The sequence below is a fragment of the Schistosoma mansoni genome, chromosome 7 (assembly GCF_000237925.1).
Source record: "Schistosoma mansoni strain Puerto Rico chromosome 7, complete genome".
Taxonomy (NCBI): Eukaryota; Metazoa; Platyhelminthes; class Trematoda; order Strigeidida; family Schistosomatidae; genus Schistosoma; species Schistosoma mansoni.
This window is the reverse complement of record NC_031501.1, coordinates 1,568,705-1,596,336: the sequence shown is the minus strand read 5'-3', so window position 1 is coordinate 1,596,336 and position 27,632 is coordinate 1,568,705. Positions and strand designations below refer to the sequence as shown.

General features: G+C 35.1%; 1 protein-coding gene across 1 annotated transcript in view; it reads right to left on the bottom strand.

The window, feature by feature from the left end:
- Positions 1-18,378, bottom strand: part of Smp_127770 (putative ras GTP exchange factor) — a gene marked incomplete at both ends in the record, with an annotated part of 111,860 nt that extends 93,482 nt beyond the window's left edge. The window contains 4 exons of the mRNA XM_018798590.1: positions 445-524; positions 3,096-3,349; positions 10,565-10,712; positions 18,350-18,378. Coding sequence (XP_018653517.1) covers positions 445-524; positions 3,096-3,349; positions 10,565-10,712; positions 18,350-18,378 — 511 coding nt within the window. The remainder of the gene's footprint in view (positions 1-444; positions 525-3,095; positions 3,350-10,564; positions 10,713-18,349) is intronic.
- Between the last annotated feature and the right edge of the window lie 9,254 nt (positions 18,379-27,632).

The following is a 27,632-nucleotide window of genomic DNA, read 5'->3' as shown; positions in this document are numbered from 1 at the left end:
CGAACCCAGTAGCTTTCGCTTCAAACGCCATCGCGTTATCCACTCGGCCAATGAGTCCTGATAGCCACTTGCTTGTGCGATTGGGTGAAGTTTAAATTCATTTAGTATTGATTATTTGAACATCAACTTTGAGATGCAGGTACATCCAGCTGACGAGTCTCAAACAGGACGAAACGCATGTCCTGGATTCCACTGCTAGCCACTATCCATTTTTGCTTACTATTCAATATCCAATTATTTGTCACTTCCAACAGCTCTCTCCCTCTCTTCCTAGAAATCAATCGTTTCGGTTTTATAAGTCAAGAATAATCCAAGAAAATAATCATGACGAAATTTTCATGTAAATGTTATTTCTTATATTTTTTTACAACAGTAACAAATATACTACTGACAAATGATAATGAATTTACTCATATACTATCAGAACAATACACGTATACTTACCTAATTGTAAAGTAGGCCAATTCTCCATTTTATTCCGTAAACCTTGAACAAATACTTGATGTAAAAATAGAACTGCCTCACTGTATATCAAATAGAAAGAATAGGACAATTCAAATTAAAGGGATAATAGAAAGTATAACAACAAATAATGTTTTATGGAATGCAAAGCAGAGAGATCACTAACAACACAAAATTATAATTAAATGATAGATAGACAGTGTTATATTTTGCACTTGAGTGCGTGCCCAGTTAATATATGACGTGATGATGCCGTCAATTAGAGAGCAGCGATTTATCGATCGTACCAATGATATACAAAACCCGTGCGAGCAGTCTAGAGTACTTGTCGGTCCTACTTTCTGCCTAGCCCAACCACTTAAGCCCAGAACACCAATAACAGCCTCAGTGGTATTTCAAACATACTGGGTTTATATAAAAATCAAACAGATCACAACGTACCATAAAATAGAAAATAACATTTGTACAAGACCTAGCCAAATGTGACTGTCAATGTGGAAGGTAGTAAGTGATAGACAGGACATAATTCAAGAACGGTAAATCGTATGACAATAGTTCATAAGTCACAATAAAGCTTATTATAAGGGGGACATGAATATAAATAGTTTAGTTATTTAGCAGTTATACGATAAAAAAATATATGCATAGAATTGGTTCATCACTAGATCCTAAAGTTACCATTCACTATTCTTATCGGGACATCCCATCCCCGTCGCCAATGAGTTTATTACGATATTAAGCTGGTATATATAATTCGTAATGTTTACTAATCCTGTAAGTCCTAAGCTAAATCTACACAGCAACTCGAACACGAGAGAAAAGGCGCAAAATATGTGAGAAGCACTATACTCCAAAGGTTCATTCATGTTCACAAAATATAGGGTTTTATAGTATTTTAGAAGTCCTTAGGTTTTCCCGAAAATTCTGGAATGCTACTAAACATAGTAGCAGTATAGTAGTCAGCCAATCAGAAACCCTACATGTGACTTTTCCCTTTCGTGATGTTTCTGGCAAAACTTTCAGTCAACGCTGATTGGATAAAATGCTTCTTAGTGTTTCCTGAGCCTTTCTTGTCTTTTACGAGAAGTTTTCTGAATCACCCCAACAATAGATAGATAGATCTACAGAGGCCAGTCGGGGTACTAATTATTAGAAATATTGAAATACTCACCTTAGATAACACACTGGTAACTCATTAGTATAGTCTCCTATTTGTTTTTATAGTTAAACCTAATAAAGTACATTACAGTTGAACCATATATAGATACTTTGTCCTTCCAGACTATTTGTAACCATGACTATATGTATTATAAACCTATTGAAATTTATCAACAAGTCTCTGTTTCGATTTATTATGATTTATATGTAGGATTCGTTAGACAGGGATTTCAGTTGGAGTACTGTTGAAAATCGGGGAATAATGGACAGTTGTTTCATGTTGGAATGAGATTTTTCTCAATAGTTTGTACATGTATGTCAGTCAGTCAGCTACAACGTAGGACCAGGCACATATATGCATCGGTCCAAGTTGACATACCTCGTTAGCACAACAAGATGAACACCAAATACATAGAAGCAATTAGTTCAATGGTGGTAATACATAAAAGATAGGTTGTATATAAGGATATAGTATAGGAAGGAAAAAGGTTATGAAGCAATTTTAATCTCAAGGTTTGAGGGAAGATAAAGAGTGTATACACCTACGCCATTGTGATCGATACTGAGCCATGTCACCTAGAGTTTCCAACCATTGGTTACGATAGTCGCACAGACCCCAACCAAGTAGTCTGAATCTCTCAACATGGCTCAAAAAATAGAAGTTAGTGACTTCAAGCACTGATGCCATGTTTTGGTTTGACCGCTCCTCATGTATGTACGTCAAAGAGAATATTCAGGACCTACATGTTCAACGGAGAACGCGTAAAATTTAGGAACACTGCGACGGTGTCCTGTAGTATGATCGTAACTTCGATCAATTTTCAATATGACACGATTGCCATCCATAGTTATTACTGCAATAGTTTCATTCTGGACATATCAAAGCTCTATCTACCACAACTTTGTTTTAGAACTCAACAGATATCTTGAAAAGGATCTCTGGTTAGCTGACTAGTATGGTTTATCTGGGAGAGTTTCGTAGAAATTCTTTTCATGCGTAGATTTTATCCATCACATGCATATCAGAAGTGAAATATTTGTTGTAAGTGGTGTTATATGATCGTCACACTACATAGAAAACCAAATGAAGTTAGGAACACAAACCACTAGATGCAAAGTCAGTGGTCTACACGTTAAGGGCTCACATAGAGACTTAAAGACACTGCACTTGATCCCTGTCGAGGTTGTGAGAGAACATTGCTGAGGAGTCTCGCATTTATATGAAACAGGCGGCCACATCCTCCTGGTTTTAATGGAACCTCACCTGAGAACAATCTGTGACAAATAGAGCTTACAAACAACTTTATTTTTGCGTTAAACGTGAGAGCAGCTTGTATTTGGGTTACGTAGATCAACCTGCATAGAGTAAACGACTAATAACCCTTCTGATAATAGTTTTAAACTTGACAGACTAATAGGTTTTTCCTTTATGTCAAACACTATTGTCAATTAAAGTTAAAATAATGATAACTTACGCGTTTAAAAATATTGAATTCACATCTTCATGACTAACAATTGGCTTTTTCGAACTCGCAGCCATACGAAATGGTCTCAAGTAACAAGTGACTAATATAGACAACTGTTGAACATATTCGTCTTCGCATTCGACTAAGCCAAATACAATACTATTACGTCGACGCATTGATTCAGCATGATCTGATCGAATATATTCCTCAACAATTTGTTTCCACCGGCGACGACATAACCAACCACGAAAAAATGACTGCACCTTAACCGCATAATGGAGAAACGTACATGGTCGAGGTAAGAGAAAAAAAGAATGAATCAGCGCCATATATATGAAACGTAAAATAATCGTTTTTAAGTGTGAGGGGGATATGTTTCTTTTTTCATGATTTTCCCTGACATGAATAATCATGTCATCTTAATTTTCAAAATATGAACACATGGATAGACAACATCTAGAACTGGAATCTGAGATGTATGTTTTGTATTATTTGAGATTGATCAGCCGAGTAATTATTCATTTCACTTTTAATCTTCATACCGAAGCTCGAGCTCAATACTCCTGCCTTCAAACATCAATCCTTTATCCATCAAACTACTGAATTCGGATAGCCACGAATGTGTCCAGTTAGTATAATGTTCATATTGATCGTAGTAAGCCTTTGAATTACCCTGTTTTCGATATTCAGGACTAGATTTAGACCTCATACAGTATCTCAGTAGACATTGTGTCTACATTTGGTGAGAAAGACGATATGTTTGAGCCCTAATATGAACACTAATACTGAGGTTCACGTAGATCTATTTGACTAATTCCAGTTAAGACAAAAGTTGAATATTGGATTCCACTGTTAGCCAGAATCCATCTATTTTATAAATATTTCGCAATTAGTGCCATTTATTCCCAACAATATTTGTCCCTTAACTTGAACTAGTCAAAGTCATAAAGGCAAAACGAAATACATCACTCTGAAATAAGTGATCTGGATGCTCGAATGTAATCCGTACACTTGAAGTGAATAAAGTAAATGTCTGGCATAAAAATCGGGCTATTTTACTTCTCAATAAATGTTAGTAAATGGTCTGCATGTCATGCTTAACCTCCTAAGAATTAAATTTTCCTAAAGATCAAGTGTCTATTAACTTTCAATGATTATTTCCATTGGGACGGCTCCGAGAAGGTGCAACGAAGCCTACATAGCCACTAAAGGAACCGTTGATATTCTATCTAATTATAATTTGATGGAACTATGTGGAATATCAGCGTGGCATGGTATGATTGGAAGACTGTATGAACTTTATACTTGAGGATTGACTGGATTACATTGATGTTATAGCGTATTACCAGAAATTGTAAATACACTTGTTTTTTCTGTACACCATTGACACTTACTAAATAAACGCTTCTCCTGCTTTCTTCTGACTTTTGATTTGAGACTGTGGTTCCCTACGTGTTTTCACTGCCAAAGTTGTATACCTTATTAGCCGTAATCAAGTAGAGGACTTAATAATTTCATGTTATATTTTCACAAATGGCAAACAGATGAATAACAGAGAGAATAACAATCAACCAAATGTAGTTTACCATCTTCATAAATTTGTTAAAAAACAACTGCCTACTTAATTCGGATAAAAAGTAGTAGCCTTGTCGTTCTATCTTTTTAGGTGTTCGTAATAAATCAACATTTCAAGTACTAGTGAGACTTGTTTTTCCTGAGATTACCTTCTCTTTCTCACAGCTGGAAATAATATACGTGTTGCATGTTTAAACGTTTTCGATTCTGGTTATCTACCTGCGGAAGACTAGGCTAGTAAGAGTATGGGCGAAAATAAATAAAGTATTTAATTCCCATTGCTGAGATCATAACAAATATGGTTTTTATAGTCTACAATATGAAGATGATCTTGAGCAGACCAGTATTGGAAACCAGCATCCAGTGGCCATCTTTTTCTTCATTTTATGGAATGTCTTCCAACCAGAAATTAAACTAATACAAGACTGCTCAACCATGTTATGAAGCTGCTAAAAAATCCCAGTTATTTGGTAATTAGGTTCCTGTTTAAAATTTGTTATTTAGACAACGTTTGTAGAAAATCGTCTCTGGTTTAAGAATAATTTTATTTCATACATGTAGTTGCAACAATTAACACGAGAATCCTTAGAAAGTTAGAATCAGATGATGAATAGGTACTGTTCAGAATATTGGTTGGTTGATTGGAAGCAGTTGGTGCTCATCAGTAACGTACACTTGTAATCTAGAGAGAAGTCACTATTGCGCATGAGTTGAAACCCATATCACCTAGATTCATAGTCTGAAACATTACCCCTGACCTATTTGAGTTTCAGTTGACTTCCTTCATGACTCGACTGATAGGTTTAGGTTCGTTCTAAGCAAGACCAGGTGAACATGACATCAGTCGATACTCAATAATTGATCGATGTACAATTAAGTGTCCTATTGTGGGAATTCAATTTTTACATAAATATCCTTAGATTACTTGTAGAACCAGATATGTTACTTTGTAGTAAACATCATGTATATTGTTGGAACGTTCTAAGAATTCGTAAAATTCCATGAAAACACCTTATAAAGCAGTGCTTTTTCCTTTTCAAATATAATCCCAGTTTACAATTGATTGATCACCGAGTAGCAACGAATATCATATGTAACAATTCGTTCTGAGTGTAGGTAATCGAGTTGCAATGCGATCACTAATGTAAGTGACTCAACATCACGTACATTGCTTTAAGATGCAAGATAGTGATTAGAAGTAATCGACAGAAAACTGTAGACTTTATATTTCAAAGAAATGATCTTTGAATGCCAATCAAATGATTTGATTTCTTAGATGTGTTTTAATTCTAATCCTACAGTAATAATCGATTCCCACCAGATTATTGATGCACCTTGTTCATAAGAGAGTTAACTAGCACAAAACAAGGGTCACATAAGGTTTATTCCTAATTCTCTGCACGAGAAAAACACTTTGATATAGTGTTTCTTCTCACTTCTGTCTAATCAGTAGGAAATATATGGGGAAAAAAGGAATCAAGGGATTAAAAGGAAAGGATAAGTAATGTGATAAATATGTATCTCAGAAGGGGTTTTGTGGAGATTTCAGTATTTTCATAGTTGAAATCATGAGTCGATTGAAGCCAGACAACCATGGAAAACCTGGAAGCACTGGACGGCCGTTTCGTCCTACTATTGGACTTCTCAGCAGTTCGCATCCACGATCATGCCTCGCGAGATTTGAACCCAGGTCTAGCTTCAATTGACTCATGATTTCAACTATGAACAATACTGAAGTCTCCACAAAACCCCTTTTGAAGATGACTATCCTTTTTTCAATGTTCAGTAAATGTAATATTGAATACTGTAAAGTATTTCATCGTTCACTTAGTCAGTACTGCATACAGAAGTGTAATTTTCATTGAATATTTCATTCTACACATCTATGGTTCTTTACACATGCTTTCTATGAACGCGACATTGTAAGGCATCTGATGAGGCTATAATTTATAGACGACATTTGAGCGACACTAAAGTGACTTTGAGAGTGTCTACTTACTAGGGCTGAATGAGGGTTATAAAGCAGTGTGAGGAATTAGAACTATGATTCACAGTTGATGGTTAGGAATCAGATTTATGGTTTCTAATCATGAACTGACATCATCCAATAGACTATTGGTGAACGGTTTGCTCAAACTTCGTGGATTGGTCGAAGTTAGACATTAGCACCATTGGATGCCGGCTCAGTGGTCTAGAGGTTAAGTGCTCGCGCGCGAGACTGATAGGTCCTGGGTTCGAAGCTCGCGAGGCGGGATCGTGGATGCGCACTGCTGAGGAGTCCCACAATCGGACGAGCTGGCCGTCCAGTGTTCCCAGGTTTACCACGGAGGTCTAACTTCAATTGACTCATGATTTCAACTATGAAAATATGTATCTATCTGAAGAAGGTTATCATTTCATCATCAAAAAAAAACTCATCACCTTCACTATCCCATTTACCTTCACTATCCCATTTAAATTTTATGTTTTTTACTCAAGCCGATAAAACGATTTTCCATGATTTTTCCCTTTTTATTTTTCCATGATGGATGGAGAATTTATTGTTACATTGGGAACAAGGATGTATGTCTATACGCATAAAGCATAATAACAATAATAATGATACTACTACTACCACTACTACTACGACTACTAATACGTCTACTACTACGTCTACTACTACGTCTACTACTACTACTACTACTAGTAATAATAATAGTAATAATAATAATAATAATAATAATAATGGTAATAGTAATAGTAGTAGTAATAGTAATAATAATAATAGTAATAATAATATTATTATTACAACACCTTTTTAATTTTTCTCAACTCCTCTGATTCACTTTCCAATTCTAAATTGAATCGACGATCAATGCGATATTCATTGAACTGTGAATGAAAATAAACAAACAAACAAATGAAATAAACCAATAGAAGAAAATGTGACCAAGAAAAAAGGATGGAAATGTTTGTTTCCTCTTCTTATGAAATAATAAGACAATATAAAAGGTAATATTGAGGCAATCTATACAGGATGTATATATGCCAATAAGAGAGTGATTAGTTACAGTCCTACATATCAATGAGAAGATTCAAATAAACAACACTAAGTGAATTTAAACTTCACCACATTGCACGAGCAAGTGGCTATTAGGACTCAGTTGCTGAGTGGCGTTTGAAGTGAAAGGTATTGGGTTCGAGTCCCAGAGTGAACATCAACTCTGAGATGCAGGTACATTCAGCTGACGAGTCCCAAATGGGATGAAATGTGAGTTCTGGATTCTACTGCTGGCCACCATCTATCCCTACCTAATAATGATTGTGAATTAAGGCAATATCGAGGCAAATTGTATAAGATGCACATATGTCAATACGAGACTGATCAATCGCAGTTCTAAACATCAATGAGAAGATTCCTAAGTGTTATTTTACTAATATGGATTGATGTTATTACGGGGGGTGATATTATTGAAAATGAATATTTTAGTCAAATGACTTTTGTGAAGATAGATTTGATTTGTAAGATCTATTTTTTCTTTTCCAGAGATTTGTCACATTTGAGGTACGTTTGAAAACTAAAGAGAACAGAACAACTGTTGAGTTCTAATATGGAACTCCTATGTAGTGTTTACTTTTATTGGTGTTGAATCCAGGACCTTCAAATCTTATGTCGAACACCTTACCATTAGAATCAACTTCAGTCATTATGCAATATAGCGTGATGATTGTCTATTGTCATTGTTGATAACTGTTTCACTTTCAATGTGTCTGAGCTTTAGCAGTTATGATTTCTCAATTGATTTTCTAGGATACCTTGAACTAAGTTACTAGTGAGATGATTGGTATAGTTTATTTCAAATGGTTTTGCGAAGGTTGGTTTTAATTTTAGGTTGGATTAATCTCTAACTGATTTCATATAGAAACTATTGAAAGAAACAGATTGTACTAAATGATCTTTTTTGGTCTAAGGTTTTAAATTCTTCTTCAATGTTCAACTAAAACCTTATCAGTGTTTGAGCTTCAGAACCTTCATATCTCTCAGTAAATATGGCACCGACTTAAAGCCTTTCATGTGGAGCTCCATTTATACTTTCATATTCAGTCAGTTTGTAATACAATGTTATCATAATTCATCGTAATTGGTGATGGCTATCTGAATGTTTACAGAGTTGCTTTCAACAGGTCATGACTTATCACTATGCTACGGGGAGAAACTCTCGGGTTCTATGGAAGAATGTTCAACGTTTAGAATTGTAGGAAAGGGTGATAATCGTTAGATGAAGTGTAATGACATAATGTGGCTGATTGATAGCTGCTCACCAGACCTAATTATTGGCGTAAAGAGTCAAATGAACGTATATCAGAAGATTAAAACTGACCAATAGAACAGGGTTTTATCTAATGAACTAACTTGCCTGTATGCAAAATATTAACAAACGGTAAACGACAATTACTTAGCCAAATGGATTGAGGAAGAAGTGGTTTTCGTTGTGGATATCAATAACGAAAACTAGGAAGAGAATTAATTAGCGTTGGAAATGCGTGGATTGTTGGACTCAAACAAAGATAATTTAAAGGATCTAACGCTCTCGTTACTAGATTAGGTAGTTATAATGATAAGGTCATAAATACAGGCTTCTGAAGAGATCCAAACTAGGATTAAACATAAGTTCAGAGTCCTTCATAGTTCTCATGTGTTCCTCGGGGGACTTCAATTCATATAAAAAATTATTTTCATGTTTAGTTACTCTCTACAATTTACTAAATTGATTAATATACATTCATTTTTGAAGGTTATACAAACAAATGTTCCTCAATCAATCCAATTTACATCAAAAGATGGTCTTAATTGTACAACTGTGATGTGGTCTACTTATATCCATATAAGTAGTATATGGTGATGGTCGGGCATTGAATGTATTTCAGTAGAAGATCGATAAGGAGAGAACAGGAACGGCATGCAATTGGTACGAAAATGCATGAACAATTATAATCGGAGACTATGAACAGATATTTGCAGAAGGAACAGTTAACGTTGAGACAGTTGATTGATAGTTTGCCAATTAACTGTTCATCATACTGTTCTCCTATTTTAATGAGATATTCTGTAATGTTGTGCTTAAGTTACACTCGATTTTCTCCGCCCGTCTTCTTGTTCACTACACAACCATTAGAAATTAGGAAGGATTGATCAGTTGATTCTTCCCTGTATGGGACGTCAGTGAATATATTGTTTTTTTTATCCATTTGTGAACTTATAAGGGGAAAGAAGGCACTCAGTTACTTCAGTGAATAACTTTAAAACTAGATCAAGTTGTTTAGTCTTGAAGTAATGTCATGTATAAATAAGAACAATGAAATCAGATGAAATTCAACTTGGATGGTTGAATGTAGTCATTGTGAAATCCCGATATTGGCATCCCCAATAGCTTTGTGATAATATATCAGACTATTAACCTAAAAGATCTAAATTCGAGTTCCGTATGTAGCATCAGTTCCCACAATATTTAAAAATGCACGTTCCATAGCAAAAAACCTAGGTCCTCGGTATCTTGACGACTAGCACTAATCACGCAACATAGAACTAAAAGGGATATGATTTGAGGACAACCAAATTACAGAAAATATGAGAACCATACATTAAATACTTTATTTGTAATCTTCCACTAATTGTCTTTCACATTCTGTATGATTTTTCCACTTCACATTTCCCTTCTATTGACCTTTCTATTTTCCTCAACTCGATCTTCTTAGCCTTATACTACCATGCATTCCATTTCTGACTAGTGTTACATACTACTTATGCTTGTCAATATAAGTAGCGTATAACACACTTATATCCTTAATGAATACCTTTTCAACTTGATTAGTAGAATTCAATCAGTACAAAACGGATCATCTACTTATAAATCATAACTTACTTCATACTTTAATTGTTTGATTTCAGCTGTTAATTCTTCAATTTGTTTAACATAATGCCATTTAGCTCGTTGTTCTGTTTCAAGTATTTGTGATAAATGTAATTGTTTCTGTTCAGCTTCTTGTTTTAATTCTAATAATTTACTGAAACTATTAAAAAAAAAACAGAGAACAATGAAAGAAAAAGAATGAATAGATTAGTCTATTGTTCGGTTATTAACTGATGAATAATTAGCACGTTACTACTGATGTGTTGAATAAGTAGTAGATAAATTTACTTACTTACTTACTTACGTCTGTTACTCCCGATGGAGCATAGACCGCTGACCAGCATTCTCCAACCCACTCTGTCATGAGCCTTCCCTATTCGTTCTATTCAATTTTTGCTCATTCTTCTCATGTCTGTCTCCATTTCTCAGCGTAATGTGTTCTTTGGTCTTCCTCTTCTCATTTGGCCTTCACGATTCCATGTGAGGGATTGTCTTGTGATGCAATTAGGTGATTTCCTCAAAGTGTGTCCTATCCACTTCCAGCACTTCTTCCTCATTTCTTCCCCCACTGAAGTCTGGTTTGTTGTCTCCCACAGTAGATTGTTGCTGACAGTGTCTGACCAATGGATCCGAAGTATCTTGCGTAGACAACTGTTAATAAATACCTGTATCTTCTGGATGATAGCTTTCGTAGTTCTCCACGTCTCCGCACCATACAGTAGAACTGTCTTTATATTTGTATTGAAAATTCTGATTTTGGTGTTGATTGACAATTGTTTTGAGTTCCAGATGTTTTTCAGTTGTAAATATGCTGCTCTTGCTTTGCCGATCCTCGCCCTCACATCTGCATCTGATCCACCGTGTTCATCAATGATGCTGCTCAGATATGTAAAAGTTTTCACATCCTCCAAAGCTTCTCCGTCAAGTGTGATTCGATTGATGGATGCTGTATTGTATCGGAGAGTCTTGCTTTTCCCTTTGTTGATATTGAGACCTACTGCTTCTGAGGCTGCTGCTACACTCGTAGATAAACTTGACAGACAATAATTATCAGAAGGGGTTTTGTAGAGATTTAATATTTTCATAGTTGAAAGCATAAGTCAATTGAAGCTCGTGAGACGAGGTCGTGGAAGCACACTGCTGAGGAGTCCCACAATAGGACGAAACGGCCGTCCAATGCTTTCAGGTTTTCCATGGTGGTCTAACTTTAATTGACTCATGCTTTCAACTACGACAATAATTAGTTTCTAGATTTTAGAGAAGTTTAATGTAAACACATTTGAAATGAAAGCATTCCCACTTGTTAGATGTTGATTTAATCATACATTTGTATATTCAATTCAATGATGATCCTTATAGTATGGCTTTTTACGCTAACATTTTGTCGTTGGATATAAGGAAAACTTCCCAAATGTGAATTATACACCGATAATCCAGTTTACAGACGATGATTGTTGATTTAAAGTTTACTTTTGATCAGTAAAAACTAACTGATGGTATCGTAAGACTGGTAACTAACTTCCAACCTAGAGTGACAATGAAATGACTTAGAGTGCTTTTCTCTGACTTGAATTTATACAATTGAGTTTGTTCACATCTAATTTGGTTAAGCCCTTTTGTTAAATTACTTAATGGATAAAGTCATTCGTACAATAATAACCTATCTATACTATTTTACCTTTATTATGTATGCTTGAGCATTGCTTACTGCCTAAGCATGTATTCATTCCGCTAGCCTTACTATTAGTATCTTAATCGATTCGACGATTCATGTATTTCCATTTGTATATATATGTACATCTTAATCCTGTTCACTGACTCGCTTACTTGTTGACTCTGTGACTCGATCGCTCGCTCATTCGACTCGCACGCTCATTTGCTTGCTTTACGGCACTATTCTTTCATGCTTGTTTTTAAATTGCCTGTAATTCTGGACATCTGTGCGTGGTTCAATAATAAACGCAATCAACACTTCATATTAGTCTTCTGATTTATACACCGTTGGGGCGTTATCGAATAATGGTTATCAGGACGAACAATATACGAAGTTAAAGGGTAATATCGAATATCGACCACCACAAATTAACCAATAAGCATGAAAACAGTTTAAAATCCATATATTAAAACTTAAACTTTAATGGAAGTTTTTCAAGGGGTTATTATGTTTTTTGATGTAGGTTTGTTCTTTGAGCTGGATGGTTTGGTCGTTTAGCTTTCATCGTCCTTCTGAACGACATCATCAGCACAAACGTCGGGTTATTATCTTTAAAATTCTTATAATTTTTTTCTTTCGAACTAAAGTTCTTCTCAGTACAGTCACTTATTTGCTTATCTGTTCACGCTTGAATTCAATTATATATGTTATTATAAAGAAGAGTTTTGACAGTCAATGTGATTTAAGTCATTGAAATCTTGAAGGGACTATGTTATGAGACAAGTATCCTGTCTTTCTTTCTTTTCGACAGTATTGACACAACATATAAGTGTTTATTATTCTGTAATAAATAAATTCGACTGGGAATACACTTCAAATCGTCAAGTCATCTAAGTGTACCGTAGTCAGTAATTAAAATGATGTTTTCGTTTACTCAGTCACTCGATTATAGATATTTTGGAATAATTTCTAATATGAAAATAGTTGGGGGAGGGGCTGTCTTTTACCATGTTGTAACTTTTTTTCCATCATAATTGACTGAGCTTCACTTGACACGTCTGTAGGATGATGTATTGATATTATCGTTGTAGAAAACTACATTTTTCATGTACACCAACCAAAAGCGACACACAAGGAAATACACCCTACATCATGGATTACGATAGTGTTAATAATAATTCCTGCTTCATTTTGATCGGTTGTTAGGTGCGTTAGTCGAGATTAGACATTAACACTGTTGAATACTAGATCAGTGGTCGGAATGTTAAGCGTTTGCGCGAAACTGAAGGTCCTAAGTTTGATTCCAACGTGAAAGATCATGGATGCACACTTCTGAGGAGTCCCATATTATAACGAAACGGGCGTCTAGTGCTTCCACGTTTTCAATGATGGTACAACATTAATCGGTTCATGATTTCAATAGAAATTCAGTAAGTAGGAAAAAACGATCACCATAATATTGTACATATTGATTAAACGGTATTAAGAATGCCTAAATCAAGGCAGTTCGCTTACGGAGAGAAATATATCAAGACTAATCCAAAAATGCAATCTTGAATATGAACTATGGCATAATTCAAATCTGTTAACAATATTGATGATAAAACGGTGGTTGAAGGTAGTCGATAGGAAACCATGAACCTAGGTTTCGTGCTATTTTACATTCATTAGCAAGATGTACCTGTAATCTTGAGGAAACTGTTGTTCCCTAACGGACTCAATCCCGTGTCACTCAGCTTTACAGTCAGAGACGTGATCACTGGGTTATCCGGGTCACGACTGATCTCCTTTAGGACTGAGATGTTTTTTTCAATTGATTGATCACTGAGTATTGATCAATATCATGTGACATTTTCAAACCATCTAGACTAGTGACCATATTTTAACTTGGTCTATAAGGTTTGATCTGCACTAAGAAGAACCTGACACACTTGACAATGCTCACCACTCAGTGTTCAGGGAACTAATATTCATTTCATTAACTCTTATCTAAAAAGTGTTTTAACCCTACCCCCCCCACTTCCACAATCCCTTAGAGAGGAATTATTCCATTAAACAAAACATATTCTCAACATAGATTATGATTTATTCTCTACAATTATAGCAGATCAAAATTCCATTTACTTTTTAATGATTTCCTTCCTTTCCCTTTTTTTTATTATAGACTACTTAAATAATATTATGTAATTGTTTTATTAACGTATTCATTCATACTGACAATTCATTGTCATCACAACTATCTACCACTAACTGATCCATATATCTATTCAATGCACCGATCACATACATTGATCAACTTCACTCTAGTCTCTCTCTCTCTCTCTATCACTCATTCATTCATTTACACAACCAACAGATAGATAGATATCAGACAACATCGATTTTTTTTCCAGCGGTTATTTTAAACGAAACTCTACTGATGTTGTTAGGTGATGGTAGGAGATGAATTATATATGTGTATATATATGCCTAGTTTATTGGTAATTAAAATGATTTATTTTATTCAATCAATATAATCATACTACTTACATACATTATTGCGTGACTACTTAATTCTGTTTTGCTTTTTTTCTTTTCTTCTTAATAACAACATCATTTAGACAATCTATGTATGATAATTTATCTTAGTATTTATTATTCTATTATTATTCTTCTTTTAGCTATTATTATGTTTCATCGTTGAAATCATAAGTCAATTGAAGGTAGACCACTAGGGAAAACCTGGAAGCACTGGACGGCCGTTTCGTCCTATTGTGGGACTCCTGAGTGGCAGTGCGCATTCACGACCTCGCCTCGCGAGATTCGAACCCAGGAACTATCAGCCTCGCGCAAGAGCACTTAACCGATAGACTACTGAGTCGGTATCCGGTGGTGTTTATATCTAACTTCAACCAATCCACCAGAAGTTAGTGAATTCAAGGACTGATGTCACGTTTCGTTTTAGCTGCCCCTAACTTTTTCCCAACCATCTCCAATACTAGTCAGCATTGCACATCGTGGTAATTGGTGTTTAGGCGTGCGTAACACGTGGCCCAACCATCTCAGTCGATGAAGATTCGTGACTTCATCAACTGAATTACCATCATCCCCTAATACCCTGCCCCATATTAGAGAAAAACAGCTCTAGATTTCCCTTTAGTTTCTTTTTATTGTTAACTCAACTTAAATCAATATGTGACGTATATAACTTACAGATTTAATCGATCTTTACAAGATCCCATCCAGTAAATTAATATTTAAGCAAACAAAAAGGTATTCATAGCATATTCAGAAACAAAGAATACAGTTAAGTAAACACTTGGTGTTTTCTTTTTCTTCTTCTTCTTCTTCAATAACTTCAGATAATACAGTTATAAATGTCTTCAACTGTTAGTCGTCATCATTCTGTTTTCTCTAGAGTCAATCATGTACGATTCCAAGATACTACTGTTCAAGTGTGTAGGTTTGTTTCCTTAGAAACACTCTTTAATGACAAATGGATCGACATTACAAGATAATATTATGTTTTTATGAATATAATTGAGCACTTATAGATAACTGAGAAATATGATTACCATAGGTAGTTTGTGGAGATTGATCTTAATCAGACAATCATTGAAAACTAGAAATAACCGAGTAGTTGTTTTATCTTAGTATATCACTAGAAGGTGGTTGAACTGGAATTAGACATGTACGCCGTTGGATATTTGGAAAATAGTCTAGAAGTTAAGCTTTTATCGAAAATCTTGAAGATCTAGGGTTCGATCTATGGTCAAGTTGTGAATGAACACTGGTGAGATAATCTCATACTAAGATCAAACAACATTTTTCAAGATGGTGGGGAAGATTTGTAGCTCAGGTGGGTGATTTTGATGGAGTTTTATTCTCTGAGCTGGATGATTTGATCGTGGAGCTTTCATCGTCCTTCTGAACGACATCATCAGCACAAACTTCGGGTAGAAGTGAAGTGTTTGAATTTCTCCACATGTGATTCACAGCTTGTCCTCTGCACCTCGATGTTGATTGGTTCTTATTGACCTTAAATCTGTCATTGTTTATTTCTTTGTTTTGATTGTATCTCCTATTGGTTTGATTTTTGTTCCTATGTTCCTGCATAATTTTCTTGATTGGTTGGTAGATTGGATTGATTTCAATATGTTTATTTATTGCTGATTGACCTGAGTGCCAAGCTTCTAAAAATTCTCTGGTATTTTTGGAATTGCCTCTGTCCGAAATCTGCACATTTTCCCAGTCGAATGTATGTCCGTAGTTGTCCACGTGTATTGATATGAGTGAAGACATGTCGTGGCGTTTGACAACTGTCCAGTAATTCCTGGTATTCAATAATTTTTTAACCAAGATTATTCTATTGTGTCAGTTAAGATAAGCATTAAGTTTAGATGTACAATACTAAGCGGAGACAATATTGCTTTTGATAAAATTGCGAATTTTTTTCGATGAATATGACAAAAGCATATACTACTTATATTGATCCCCTACCTACCTGCTATGCTGAGTAGTAATGGATTAACTTAAGAAATAATCTGTAATATTCAGATCAAGGCAATGAAATCAGTCTACAAAGTCAATGATTGTTAAGGTGTAATGTGTCAATCGTCGTAGATATATCGGGTTCAAGCTCAAAAGTCATAATCGATCTTCATTTTCCACAAAATCTTCAACATGATATTATTCCAATACTTTGATTGGTTCTTCTCATTGTTCGTTAATTTTTGTACAATGTCAAAATGGATTCGTTTATATACATGTGTTCCAGTTGCTACAATGTTATTTAGTGATTGGTCAGAGGTCAATCGGATAAAATGGTCAAGGTGTTTCGCATTGTCGTTTATTTAACCTTCCCATTAATTCAGTAGTATAACATTTCCTTATATTAATTCACTGTGATAATCACATATTACCAAATCTGAAGAATAAGGTTAAGTGACACTTGAAATGACTTTGGCAAGCTAAATCTCTTATTTGGCCAAATATGAATGAATTTAAGATTAGGATATAGGGTCAAAACTTCAGATTACCACTAAGGGTTTGGGACTTTGTTTAAAGTTAAAGATTGGGATTAAATTTTGTAATTATTCTGTAAGTAAACTAACTCTAAGCTTGAGTCGTAACTTTATGCGCCTAATGACATTCTCGTCATTCAAACTAATCACTTGTGTTCAATAGACGATATCATGCTTTGATATGTATACTAATACCTTGAGAAGTCTTGTTCATTCCTGATCAACTAGTCTTTGTTCTCAAGGTTAACTATAAATTATCCTAACACTATTGGGCTTTTGGAATAAATGGGACTTGAAGAGAAATGAGATTTGGTATACTGATATCGAAGTGTCCAGCAAACTGTTATCTCCCTTATTACACTTGTATCATGACCAGATTAGAAAACACTTGGATTATGTTTTCATTATCTCTAGTGATAAACTTTCGATATTTTTAAATCAGTTTTAGCACGCTTTCTAAAATCTATTAGAACGGATAGGGCATATAAAATCATATCGATACTCTTATTTTCTGTTCATAAACTAATCTTAGAATTAGAGCTTCTTCCATACTTTCCACCTTCAGTTATCTGTTCGAGATTCAAAAGTGGAAGATTTTCGGGAACTATAGGGCAGTTCAGCAAGCCAATGAATAGGTATTCAAGTGAGAGACATATCAAAAGTTAACTGTTGAAGTTATCTACTAAATATCATGACTGTAGTCATGTAATTAGTTTCAAACTTACACCTAGATTTTCCATTTCTCTTTTTCCTAGTCACATATTCACCGTAAGGCTGACCTTATGGTGATTGATCACTGAAGAAAGATAGATTTCACGTTTTTCCAGTCGTTTCTACTGATGAACAGATCACTGATAAAGTCTTAGACTGTGAAAATGGGTTAGGCAGGATCAAATCCTACAGCAAATATCTTTCTCCTAAAACATTTCAGATATGCCTAGTCGACGAGTGGTAAACAGTACATAACTCATATCATTTACGGTTTTCTGCCTTCCACATTCGACTACCTAACTTGTAAAAGTTACTTAGGGAAAGGAATCTTTCATTACATAATTTTCATTATACTCAAATAACTTGTAATTCATGAAAACTATAAATAGATAAATCTATTTATCTTTATCATTAATATTGATTAATTACCTGGCACCATTGATTGCATCAACCCACATGGAACATTCTTCTTCAGTATCAGCTCGTAGATCATATTGACGGACACCTTCTTTACGATATGATATCGTAAAATAGTTCTGTCAGTGAAAATAAAGAAAAAAACAAGAAACCTTCTATGTAACCAGTTTCTTATTTCATGGACTATATAAATTAAGCGGCAAAAATATAGTATAAGGGATAAGCTTAGGATAATCACAATAAATTTAAGGCAGTTACTAGCCAATATGAGAATAGCTGTTGTAAATAGATAGTTTGTAGAGAGAAAGGAATACCGAGTTAGGATTTAGATTTGGAATTAGGTGTTAAGTGGTTAGCAACCAATTTATTATTAAGGGTTGACGTTAGGTTTCAATATAGACTATGTTTATGCATTATATGTAATCTACGTAAAAACAATAAACCATATAACTCAATTTGAAATGTAAGCAAAGATGGATAGTGGATAGCAGTGGAATCCAGTTTGACACGCATTTCGTCCTATTTGGGACTCGTCAGCTGGATGTACCTGCATCTCAGGGTTGATGTTCACTCTGGGACTCAAACCCAGTACCTTTCGCTTCAAATGCTTGTGAAATAAGGCTATATCGAGGCAATAAGCACAGTATGCACATATGGGAATTAGAGACTGACCAGTTGCAGTACTAAACATCAATGGAAAGATTCAAACAAGTAATACTAAGTGAATTCAATTTGAAATGGTTTGAATTATAGCGTTGTTAATATGTTTGACTGAGATTTGATCAGTCTTGGTTGATATGTGTACATCCTGAGCAGATTGCCTCGATATAGCCTTTATGATAAAAGAAATACAATAAATGGAATTTGGCAAGCAGTGGGATCCAGGATGTGAGTTTCATTGTATTTGGAACTCATCGGTTAGACACACCTGCATACCAAAGTTATTGTTCACTCCGGGACTTGTACCTATATCGATGCAATCTGTACAAGATGCACACATACCAACCAAGATTGATCAAATTTCAGTCGAAAATACCAATAACTGTATAATCCAAACCATTTCAAATTCAATGACATTTTATACCTATTGCAAAAGTAATTAGCTATCTGAACTCAGTAACTAAGTAGATATCATGATGACGTTTTGAGCGAATAGTCTAGGTTTCATTCTCCAAGTAGGTATCAACTCTGGGATATGTCAAGTACATTCAATTAACGAGTCCCAAGTAGGACAAAAAACACTTCCTACATTCCCTTACTAGCCATATTTCATCTATTCTATATCGAATTGAGCATTTTTTTAAATAATATTTCCTGTATGTGAAATTCGCTTAGTATTGTTTGTTTGAATCTTCCTAGTTGCGGTCCTAAAAACATCAATGGGAAGATTCAAACAAACAATACTAAGTGAATTTGAACTTCACCCCATTGCACAAGCAAGTAGTTATCAGGAATCAGTGGCCGAGTGGATAACTCAATGGCGTTTGAAGTGAAAGGTACTGGGTTCGAGTCCCAGAGTGAACATCAGCTCTGCGATGCAGGTACATCCAGCTGACGAGTCCCAAATAGGACGAAATGCGCGTCCTGGATTCTACTTCTAGGTACTAACCATCTTTGCTTTCCTGTATGTTGATGAGAAATTATTCTTAACCAGATTCGAAATTTTCTGGAAACTATAGAAACCTACTTTTATTGTTTATATCACTTATTAAGAGATAGATATGTCATATGTTCTACTGTGTCTGCTTCTGATATATAAGCTTCCTATGTACGAGTACAACTAGGTACTTGATTGAGAACAAAAACCCAAAAGGGAGTAGAAAGTTTTTTTTGGTTCAGCCGAATCGAGAGCATATTGGTAACTCACTCATATATGTATGTATATTCACATCGTTTTCTCTCGAAAAATCAAATCATATTATCAAGCAATAGTATACTTGCTTTCTTTTAAAAGTTAATCCAATAGCTCATACTATTTAGTATCTATCACTTATCATTCAGTATTCGTTTGATTGATTTAACGTTTCACAAAGTCATCTTTTGTTAAGTTTTATATGTAAGTTTAAAAGTCGTTTTCTCCCTCCCCTTCTGATTGACTTATTGTGAATGGATTAGTTAATTCAAAATAGGAATTGTAAGTAAAGATGGATAATGGATAGCAGTGGGATCTAGGACACGCGTTTCGTCCTATTTGGGACTCGTCATCTGGATGTACCTGCATCTCAGGGTTGATGTTCACTCCGGGACTCGAACCCAGTACATTCTCTGACACTAGTAATTGTAGACGTCTCTTATACATTCATTTCTATATTATCAAGATTGAATGTAGTATGCCAGTAACTTCGAACCTAGGTTTTATTTTATTTGTCATTCGTCAACAAAGCGTGCCTGTAATCTTGGGGAAACCGATACTACTTATATGATTCCAATCTAAGATATCTAATGTCCTGAAAAATTTCATGTAATCTCGGATTACATAAATAAGTGGTCAAGATGCGTATACTGTATTAAATCAGACTATGTGACACTAATATGGCTCTTTCTTTCAAAGATGGCTGTGGTAATGTAGTAAAAAAGAAGATGAGTGGGGACAATTGAACGTGTTTGACAGGAAAATTACAGACTATTACACTAAGATGTGACAACCATACAGTAAATAGTTAATTGGCAAACTATCAATCAATTGTCTCAATCCTCACTGTTCCTTCTGCAGATATCAGTCCATCGTCTCTGATTTCATTGTTCATGCATTTTCATGCCGATTGCGTTCCACTCCCGTTCTTTCCTTATCGATCTTCTGTTGAAATACATTCTATACCTGACCATCATTATATACTACTTATGTGGATATAAGTAACCCACACCATAGTAACAGCATTTAAACGAATGGTAATATTAAGATAATTTACTATACTAATTAGTTTTTAACTAAACAGGTATTAAGCATCAGTGACAAATATTTAATTCATTCATTAAATTATTCAGAATTCTAGTTTAATCATCATACAAATAGTCTTCGAATAGAAAACCTTCAAGAAATACCTTCTCTCTTACACAGTTCTCAGTTTATGGTACTTCATTGTGAACATATGCTTTACTGACAATATTCAATAACTTTAAAAAAACCCTTCACTAGGTTATGTCCTCTTTTAGTCAAACACAATTTCAGATGATATATATTTATCTATATTACATTGGATGGGAGGCGAAACCTGACTCATACGTCCTCTCTGTGCCTCCAGGGTAATGGGATTGTTCCCATGAACTAATATGAGCGGTAACCCGGGTGATGGAGATCGGCCTAATCATCCACTCTACTTATACCCATAACTGATTACGAAAGCTACAAAGAATCATTATTATTAGTGGTTCAAAAACAAGATTCTTCCCAAAAAAAAAAGAAAAAAAGGAGGTAAGAATGTTTCTGCTCGAAAAAGAAAGAAAGAATGAATGATTCTGCCCAAAAAGTGAAAAAGCAACTATTGACCCCCTGTATTTGTGCCTTGCTTTGATGTAGCATTGTTCTCCAGAAGGGTCTACTAGGCTTCACCATATTAATATGGCTGGAAGGGGCAAGGGGCATATTACATTGGATAGAACCCTAGACAACCGTTTTCGTTGGAACTATTAATTGTTATTAAGAATTAGACTGAAGAGATTCAGTTAGGAGTAATCGTTAGGAATCCAGTAGATAAATGCTTTCTAGGCATATGAATGAATCGGTTTCCCGATAGTTATTCGATTTTGAACATTACGTACCTTGAGGTTACTCTCACGGTCTGATAAATCATGATGCCCATTATTTAGTTTTCCTCTACTTACTAATTTTCAGTCTTCTGGTCACCAATTCTTGGTGAGTCTCACAGATTCTGTACTGATCTCTTAATAAGATACAAAACTTCTATTAATCGGATGTCTACTATCTTCAACCTGATTAGTTCATTAGTAGATTATACTCTAATCCATTTCAACTACTGAATAATAATTAATATTTTCTACAAAGTGATTCTCTTCACGAATTATTATCATAAGGGATTGTAACTTGTAAAGTAATTAAGTATCTTATCATTGAAGCATATAAGAGAACTAATTGAATTTCGATAATGTTGATCATTGAAGCATGACTAATATGAGTTTAACGTGGATGCGCACTGCTGAGGTGTCTCATAGTAGGACCAAACAACCGTCCGTTGCTTCTAGGTTTACAATGGTGGTCTTACATCGATCGATTTTTGATCTCAGTCAAAAACTGGACAATCTCCACAACCCCATACTGGAAATAAATTGTATTGTAGTATGCCTCAAGATTAACGGATCATAATGAATTTCAATGAAATTCCGAATGATAATGAAGTAAATATTCGAAGTTTAATGAACTTTGATTTTCATAGATTAAACCATGAATTGATCTTACTTAAACTGATGTTGGAAACCAGAAAGCATTTGACAACTGTTTCATCGAATTAGGTGATTTCTCAGGAGTGGTTAATGAAAATCTCATTGTAATCGAAACCTGGACAGTCAGGTCTCACTGCAATCAGTTGACCTCTAGACATGTGCATGTCTAACTTTAATCGGTTCACGATAATAGGAGATCATCTTGCATTGCCTTACGTGAAGAACTCCCTAATACACTATATGGCTGAACTACACTGATCTCGGCTTCTTACTATAACTCCTGTAATTTTCTCTCAATGTAATCCACGAGCAAGCACATGATAATTATTAGTATAGAAGGGATTGTGGAGGCTGTTAAATTATCATATAATAAATAAAAAAAACTGATTTCGATTAAACCACCATTGAAAATCAGAAAGAATTTGACAGCTGTTCTATGTTATTGTAGGACTGTTTTGATGAAATTATTATTTATTTTTATGGTTATAAGAGTCTATGTTGACCAATCGAGTTTGAATTAGGAATTCGTGGATCGGTTGAAGTTAGACATTAACACCGTTGGATGCCGGCCAGCTCAATGGTCTATCGGTTAAGCGCTTGCGCGCGAGACTGATAGGTACTGGGTTCGAATCTCGCGAGGTGGAATCGTAAATGCACACTGCTGAGGAGTCCCACAACAGGACGAAACGGCCGTCCAGTGCTTCATGGTTTTTCATGATGGTACAGCTTCAATTGACTTATGGTCTCAACTATTGAAATTCTAGGAATGTTTAGTTCGGGCTTTTAAAAACAGAATGATAACAATCAATCGTAAAGTGAGTTGTTTCAAGGAGAACATCATAATAAAGTAGGTGAAATGAATAAGATTGATGAAAAGAAATCGATTTATCTATTCAGAATAGAAAAAAAGTCATCATATGAAGGTGAAGACAATTAAAAAACGAACCTTTGAAAAGAACTGTAGATATGCGATGATTATTCCTTTTTGTTACATCCCGTAGAGATTTATGAATGGTAACTTTGAGAACTATTTATGGATCAATATGATTTATATATTTCCTATTGTATAATTGTTAACTAACTAGACTATTCATATTCGTGCTTCTCTTACTATAAGCTTCATTTTGACCTATAGACTATTATTGTACGAATAACCATTCTTGAGTTATCCCCAGTTTATTAATTACTGTTCCCCCTATTCACAGACACATTTAGCCAAATCTTGTACAAATATTATTTTCTATTTTATGGTATGATGTGGTCTACTTGGTAGATAAACCCAGTATGCTTGAAATAAAGGATTCATACCGCTGAGGCTGTTATTGGTGTTCTGTACTTAATTGACTGGGCTAGGCAGAAGCAGGACTGATAAGTACTCAACACTTCTCATACATTTTTTGTGTATCATTGCTCTGATGGATAATTCACTCCACTCTGATCGACAAATTCACTGCTCTCTGCTAAGTAGCCACACTCGATATAACACTTTTACAAATAGTATTAAAACAATTGTGATTTAGATTCTTTTAGTATTACTTGTTTGAATCTTCCCATTGATGTTTAGGACTGCAACTGGTCAGTCTCCAATCGGCATATGTGCATACTGTGCGTATTGCCTCGATATAGTCTTATTTCACAAGCATTGTAATCAAAGATGGATAGTTGCTAGCAATGGAATCCAGGACGCGCGTTTCATCCTATGCCAATAAGAGACTGATCATTTGCAGTCCTAAACATCAATGAGAAGATCCAAACAAGCAATACTAAGTAAATTTAAACTTCATCCCATCGCACAAGCAAGTGGCCATCAGGATTCAGTAGCTAAGTGGATAACGCAATGGCGTTTGAAGCGAAAGGTACTAGGTTCGAGTCTCAGGGTAAATATCAACCCTGAGATGCAGGTCTATCCAGCTGACGAGTCCCAAATAGGACGAAATGCGCATCAAACTGGATTACACTGCTAGCCACTATCCATCTTTGCTTACAAAACTGTGATTTAGATTTATAATTCACTTTAGCCCATATATGAATTAAGAATTTTTTCATGTATCCCACCATTTCACTCTTCAAATCTTTTACCCGATAATATAATAATAAACGGAAGTACTTATGACCTTTAAATTGTAAGACTATGGAACATGAAAGTAAAGCCATGTTACCTAGACATTACTTCCTAATAGTTTAGATTTGTTATAATATATCATCCTTATTTGGGTCTTGTTTTCATATTAAAGTAAAGATAAACAATGAATTTAGATGGAAAGTTTGAAAATAACTTTAGTGAATAATAAGAGTCGGATTGTTTGTTTCCTATGGATACTTGTTTTCTTTTTCACTAGCTTATTGTTTCTATGATCGATTTATTTATTTGTTTATCTGAATACATAAATATTGGTACAAATGGGTCCCGAGTACATATATGCGCCACATAAGTCACTTGTTTGTGTGTGCAGTCTGATACTACTCGGGTGCCCAGACTGAAATAGGTGGTTTTCTTAAAGGGCCACATCTGAAATCTTCGACCTAAAGGTTTAATCCACAAGGCAGTGGATCAAGCGTCAGGAGATCAAGTTTCTTGGTAGCTGGTGACCAATAATTGGTTCGTGTGTTATTTTTTCCTTCAGGATCCTGGATCGCATGTGAATCATTGGTTTGAAATCAAGGCTTTCCAACTCCCCTAGGTAATATCCTCTATATCCATCAACCTGGTTAAAGTGGCGGACATTCGGTTTTCGCCCTCTTAATTTCGTAAATAACAATAATGCCGTGAGAAAACAGTGAGTAGGACTTCATTGGTAGTGGCTGTATACGCGTGGTCATGTAAGAGAAGTACCAGGGGATTTAGGGGTATATGATCGATAGTTAAAATAACAATTTTAGGAAAAATTATAATTCATTTGTGTACAGTTGGATAGTGGTTATTGGTAGAATCCAGAAGATTGTTTTGTTCTAAATGACCTTCAGTAGCGAGGGATGAATCTAAATCCCAGTGTTGGTGTGAATACATAGGTTCATACCCAGTACTTTTTGCTTCATACACTTAACTCACTATCCATTGGGCACAAACCAGTCGATAACTAGATTCAGTAGCTAGGTGGTTAATGCTTTAGCGTTTGGAGATTTCATTTCAACATTCATTATACTCATATTTTTCATCTGGGATAACATGTTCAACATGTTCATAGTAGACAGTTCACAATGACACCAGAAGTTTAAAATGAACTCATTGGTAAAAATTGCATTGTGATATGTAAAACTCACTCATTAAATGAACACAAAGGTGGTTGAAAGTTTTAAATACTGTGTACTTATTGAGCAGTAAAAAACCGATTAATAAACCCATATAAATCAACTTTTTTTGTATTTAGACTTTACGATAGTTTTGTGGTGTGGGCTACTTATATCCACATAAGTAGTATATGGTGATGGTCAGACATAGAATGTATTTTGGCAGAAGACCGATAAGGAAAGAACAGAAATGAAGCACAATAGGTATGAAAATGCATGAACAATGAAATCAGCGAAGATGGATTGACATTTGCGGAAGGAATGGTCAAGATTGCGACAATCGATTGATAGTTTGTAAATTAACTGATTACTGTATGGATATCAGAAGGGGTTTTGTGGAGATTTAGTATTTTCATAGTTGAAAGCGTGAGTCAATTGAAGCTAGACCACCAGGGAAAACCTGGAAGCACTGGACGGCCGTTTCGTCCTATTATGGGACTCCTGAGTGGCAGTGCGCATGCACAACCTCGCCTCGTGAGATTCGAAGGTAGGTCCTGGGTTTGAATCTTGCGAGGCGAGGTCGTGGATACTGTATGGTTGTCAGATTTTAGTGGGATATTCTGTAATTTGTGCTTAAATACATTCGATTGTCCCTACCTGTGTTCTTGTTCACCACAGTTTGAGAAAGCGACTGGAGATTATTGTTCTCAGATATATGTGTGAGTATGTGTATGTGTGTAAATGTAGCATAGCCTAATACAAAATATTGAGTTATCCGTCAGACAATCAGGAAAATGATAAGTAATCGTGGAATTAGAGAACAGGCTAAAGGAGATGAAAACCTATGAAAATGTTTAAACAGCATTAACCCACATATGGACGACAATCAATCGTAATCTACTTCAATAGAACAAGCTGTTAGTCGGTTATGACTAAATTAGAAAGGCTAGCTTCATTTCGACAATGTTAGGTATATGATTAAGCCATCTAGATCAGAGGAGACAAAATATCTTGAAGTCTTACTACTGACCTACAAACATTGTTCATTATCTCATATATATTCAGTTAGTCTTCAGTCTTCAGAATTGAAAATAGGAGGTTAAACAACTTATGATAATGCTTGAAAGTACTAGGTAATGTGAACCCCTCACAGCTTAGGTTCAAAGTCTGATAATCTATCAACGAAGCTAACTGAACATACAAAATTAAGTCATTTCAAACAGTATCGTTCATTCAGTACAGAATGTATTTGGTAAATTAAACTCATAAACAAATATCAGTATGAGGTTGTGGAGATTGTTGAGTTTTTGATTGAGATCGCAAATCGATTGATGTTAGACTACCATTGAAAACTCAGTTAGATATATCTACATCTCAATATTGATTTTCGAATCAAGACTCGAGCTCAGTGTTTTCAACTTCATTATAATCAACCGAATTACCGAATCTATATCAGTCATTAGCTTGTATAACGAGGGTAAATTTAAACTTTGAAATCTTTTACACAATATATTGGACCTAGTTACTTAGGAAGAATTTCATTCACTTAGTTTGTTTGATGAATTTTTGTGTGAAACAAGAACCATGAGTCAATTGAAGCTAGACCACCATCGAAAACCTGGAAGCACTGAACGGCCGTTTCTTCCTATTATGGGACTCCTCAGCAGTG